The sequence below is a fragment of the Lactuca serriola genome, chromosome 7, assembly GCF_051521515.1.
Source record: "Lactuca serriola cultivar US96UC23 chromosome 7, Lser_US96UC23_V15, whole genome shotgun sequence".
Taxonomy (NCBI): Eukaryota; Viridiplantae; Streptophyta; class Magnoliopsida; order Asterales; family Asteraceae; genus Lactuca; species Lactuca serriola.
Genome location: NC_136414.1, coordinates 11,712,243 through 11,717,287, shown reverse-complemented (window position 1 = coordinate 11,717,287; position 5,045 = coordinate 11,712,243). Strand labels below are relative to the sequence as shown.

At 32.7% G+C, this 5,045-nt stretch overlaps 1 protein-coding gene across 1 annotated transcript; it reads left to right on the top strand.

Annotated features, from left to right (window-relative positions):
* Nucleotides 1–246: 246 nt before the first annotated feature.
* LOC145062184 (cyclin-U2-1-like) lies at nucleotides 247–1,253 on the top strand. The gene is made up of 2 exons (XM_079009813.1): nucleotides 247–820; nucleotides 916–1,253. The coding sequence occupies exons 1-2, from the start codon at nucleotides 411–413 to the stop codon at nucleotides 1,178–1,180; spliced, it is 675 nt and encodes a 224-aa protein (XP_078865939.1). The 5' UTR covers nucleotides 247–410; the 3' UTR covers nucleotides 1,181–1,253.
* Nucleotides 1,254–5,045: the final 3,792 nt, after the last annotated feature.

Genomic DNA, 5,045 nt, shown 5'->3' with positions numbered 1-5,045 from the left:
CACAGGTAAGGACCATTCACATCAAGAAAAAATTTAGAGACTGAAGTAATGATTTTTTGAAGACCTGGACTATTTATGTAAATTTGTCAAACTATAATTAAACCACATCATAAAAAGACAAATTAGGTATCTAGAAGTAAATGTCTTAAAGTGAGGGCCTATTACTTTGATCCCTAAAATAATGAGATTAATAGCTGGTGTGTCTGTACTTCATTGTTACAATCAGAAGGCACACAATTTATAATATCTCCTTCCTTCCACCTTCCATTTGTCAAGTTCTTACCCCCTTTGCTTTCTCTCTACCAACCGTCTCTCTATATATAACTCTTATATGCATATAAACCTCCATAAATCTCCTTCCAATTAAAATCCCTTCTTTCTTCAAATTACACAAGGATTTGCGATCAACCATGGCCATATCTCCAAGAAAGCTTAGAAACGATGTGTATTCATACTCATACCAAAACGACTCTAACACCCCTCTTGTCATCTCAGTTCTTGCTTCTTTAATTGACAGAACTTTGGTTAGAAATGAAAGAATCGGTAGAAAGTGTGCAGGCATGGGTGGCAGTGTCACCATCACAAAGACTGGTTCCAAAACTAGGGTTTTTGATTGCCATGAGACACCGGACATGACGATACAGTCCTATCTTGAGAGGATTTTCCGGTACACCAAAGTCGGACCTTCGGTGTATGTGGTGGCGTATGTGTATATTGATAGGTTCTGCCGATCACATCCAGAGTTTAGGATAACTGGCCGAAATGTCCACAGGCTTCTCATTACAACTATAATGGTGGCTTCTAAATATGTTGAAGACATGTAAGTTTTGGTTCTAAATTACAAAAACTCCATGTTTAATACAAAATTAGTCGGCGATTGTTCTCACACTCATTCTCCTATATCAATGATTGCAGGAACTACAGAAACTCATATTTTGCAAGAGTTGGTGGGATAACAACGAAAGAAATGAACAGTCTCGAGCTTGATTTTTTATTCTTGATGAACTTCAAAATGCATGTAAATGTGAGTGTTTTCGAAAGCTATTGTTGCCATTTGGAGAGAGAAGTAAGCATCGGAGGTGGTTACCATATTGAAAAGACATTACGATGCGCGGAAGAGATTAAATCTCGACAAATAGAAGAGAGAGGATTCAATCGAATCGCACGAATTACTTTGTAAATTACATTTTTTTTAAAATGTTTACAATATTTTGGTAGTATATTATATATGTATAAAGGATGTATAGAACAAAGATTTGGTATTTATTTTGCTTGAAATAGAATTTACTTGAGAAATTAATACTACAAAATTGATGTTCCTATTGGAAATCAATCTTGTGATTTCAATATATTGATAATATACAAAGGGTGAACAACGTTCCCTATATTTTTGGGAAAATATATTTGTTTTAAATTAATAATGGGATCACATATTGCTCCCACTCTTTGAGACTGAGGGTAATGTGGAATTAGAACTAGCTTAAGAGTAAATTAAATTTATTGGCTAAAAAACTAATGATATAACAATGATAAGTATATAGCTCAAATTTCACAGTAATTTGAGTAGGAAACATCAGAACCCAAATTGTACAAAATTTTACATTTTCTTGAACAAAAGAATGTCAAATTTCATATACTTTTTACATTGATGATGGATTGGGTTTTGACATAACTATACAAACAAGACATTGTCAAGATAGAATAGTATTGCCTTGTGTATGGGAATATAATGCTCAAGAAGGAAATTTCACACTAAACTAGTTTGACAATGACAATTGTAATCGTCGATATTCAACACAATGTCAGCTCAAGATATGCCAATTTATCTTTTAATATTGCATCCGATTAAAATACAATATTTTAATGTGGATCATTGATAATTTAGGCACACTCCTTAGTGTTACTTTCAACATTATGCTTCTGGGAGGAGCTAGGGTGAGATGTAAAATGTAGTTTAATGTCCCTTTAACATATAAAAAATTATGTGTTAGAAACTGGAAATGTGGCTCATCTGGCAAATACATAAATAGACAAACTTTTTGACCAACATACTTAATGTTGAGTCTTGTAGACAAGGTATTAAAACACACCGACCAAGCTACACTAAGAGAGTCGATAAAAAGTCGACCGAAATTGGCACGTGTGTCAATAGGTGTGACAATGGGGTTGTATGAGGCCATATTTGTTCGGGACAAAAGTGTTGAAAAGAGTGTCCAATGTCATTAAGTATTTGTGATATTTCTAATAATAGCACAGTCCTTTTGAATTGCCCTTAAGACTCAAATTGAGTAGAATAAATAAAGAAGAAATTAGTTTATTAATTATTATGGTTTAATAATTAATTAAAAATTAATTAGAAAACATTTTACAAACTAATTAGAAAACATTTTAGAAATTAATTAAAAAAGTTTATTTAATTAAAATGGTTGAATGTTAATTACTTAATAGTTGGTTGGCTGGAATATTCCAAAACCCTTAGGAAATTAAGGTTAGATGAAAATCACCTCATCTCACATGGGATGAGAGGTGAATTTCGAATTTGCATCCTATCCCACATAGGATGAGAGACAAATCTATGGAAGGGTCCTAAACTATAAATAGGGCTCTAGGGATCTCATCATTCCTTGAACATTGTCTTGATAAATTCGCCAACTTTCTCCATCCCTCTATAGAGGACAAATTCATCTCCCTCCTAGGGTTTGTGAATTTGACTCTCCTTTTAGTTAATCGTATTCTGCTCTTTTGAGTTCATTGACTGTGAACCATAAGAGGGATTTTGGCTTGGATCCTTACATCCAAACAAGGTGGCACGTACATGATATCAAGCTCGAAGGTCACTAACTGCAAAATAGGTATGTTGTTCTTCCTTCTTTATGTTTTCATAAGGTAGTAGTAATAACATGAAACTTAGATCCTTAGGTTGCATGAACACATACGATATTGTTTTGTTTCTACAATTATGATCATGTACTTAGATGCTTAGAAAACCTAATAGTGGTATCATAGCCTTAGTTCATGATTACTTGTACTCTTAAATCCATATGATTTGATAATACTTGTTTATAACTGGAATAAAAAATCAAAAATTATAAAACCAATAGTAGCATGGGGTGCGATCCGTCGGGATCTAGGGTTTCTGTGTTTAATTTTAATTTATAACTTAAAGGTTTTTCAAATAAGGATAACTACTTTATTCAAAATGTTTTAAATCTGGATTTTATTTTGGGTAAATATCATTTAAATAAGAGATTTTAAATTTGAATATTTATTCTTATATTAATTTGGTATTATTTAAATAGTGATTTAAATTAGAATATTTGAAATTAATATTGTTTATAATTATATTTTATGAACATCAATATTAATCAAACATTGATTGTTAATATTGTCTCCTAGAAATTTAATTAGAATTAATAATTGACAATCAAATTTAAAGAGCTTTATATATATATATATATATATATATATATATATATATATATATATATATGCATGTATGTATTTATGTTAGAATAGTATCTATTATATTTATAAGACATTTACGTCATGTGTCATCGCATGTTTAAATATTGACATTGTTAGTCTAATCATGATTAGGCTCACCTACTCCGATGTTGTAAGAGAGGTTTTAAGAGGTCTCTTTGATTACTAATGAGGTCGTTTTTAATAGATATATAGTTTACCTTCCTTAGTGACTCTTTTCATTTTGAGAGTGATGTAGAACTTGTGAATCTCAAGTGTAAGTTGAACCGATGACCATGCATTTTTGCATGGTTGATTCACCAGTTGTTTTATGATCCGCGACGAACCTAACATAGAATTTGAGATTAACATGTCATTGATAATCAATGAATTTTAAAAGAATCTAGGAATTTCATAGTGGTTGAAATTTGCAAAGTGTATTGCCTAACTAGATAACTTTGTGTTGTGTTTATAGCGACCCTTTACACATCATGGAGCCAAATATGGATCCTAGATTTATTAAATATTTTTATTTAAGGTAATTATTTTTAAGGATTATTATATCGAACTAACTAGAACCTCTCTTTTGTAGATGTCGATCCCGAACAACAATAATCTTCCTCCTCCTCCTCCACCAACTCAAAACACTAACTTCTCGATCTTGTAAGTTCTGAATAGGGAAAAAGTCAATGCAATTCGATCAAACTATTTAGATTGGATCCATACCTGGATGTTTACATTGTGGTATGAGAAAAAAAGACTATGTTCTCGACAATGATGTTACCAAACTTTCAAAGGATGTTACTGAAGAAGAAGTTGTTGCATACAACAAACACTATAATGAACCGACCAAAGCGGCTTACCTCATGTTGGCTGTCATGGCCTCTGAACTCCAAAAGAGATTTGAAAACCGGGGTGCCTAAGACATAAACCAACAACTTAAGGAAATGTTTCAAGAGAAAGCAAGGCAAGAATGATTTGAGATTGTTAAATCCCTCATGGCATTTAAGAAACAAGAGGGAGCTTCCGTGTGTGCATACGTCTAAAAGATACAAAGAAAGATTAGGGAATCTAGGTGTCAAGCTACCAAAGGAGTTGACCATTGACATGGTTTTAAACTCACTTTGTATTTCATATCAACAGTTCATTATGAACCACAATATGAACAATTGTGATAAGACCTTGATGGAGGTGCATGGCATGCTTAAAACTGCTAAAGCAAGCATGATGAAACCTCCTATCGCAAACCCTACTACTCCTATCTTGGCCATTGATCATGGTACTGCTAAAAGGAAAAGGGTTTCTCATCCCAAAGGAAAGGGAAATGGTAGGTTTAGATATTCTGACCAAATCTATAAGAGAAATGTCCAAACCGAAATAGTTCATACGACTGATCCAAATGAGGTTATGTGTTTCTACTTCCATATTAAGCGACATTAGAAACGTAGTTGCCTTAAATACTCAGAGAATCTGAAGAAAGGCAAAGTCAAAGTGGCTGGTACCTTAGGTATATTTATAATTGAACTCCATAACACATCCACTTCTAATTTTTGGGTTCTTGATACAACATATGGTACTCATAT

Coding starts and splice junctions, on each gene's coding strand:
- LOC145062184 (XM_079009813.1), top strand. CDS start 411: ATGGCCATATCTCCAAGAAAGCTTAGAAACGATGTGTATTCATACTCA. Junction 821..915: donor TCTAAATATGTTGAAGACAT/GTAAGTTTTGGT, acceptor CAATGATTGCAG/GAACTACAGAAACTCATATT.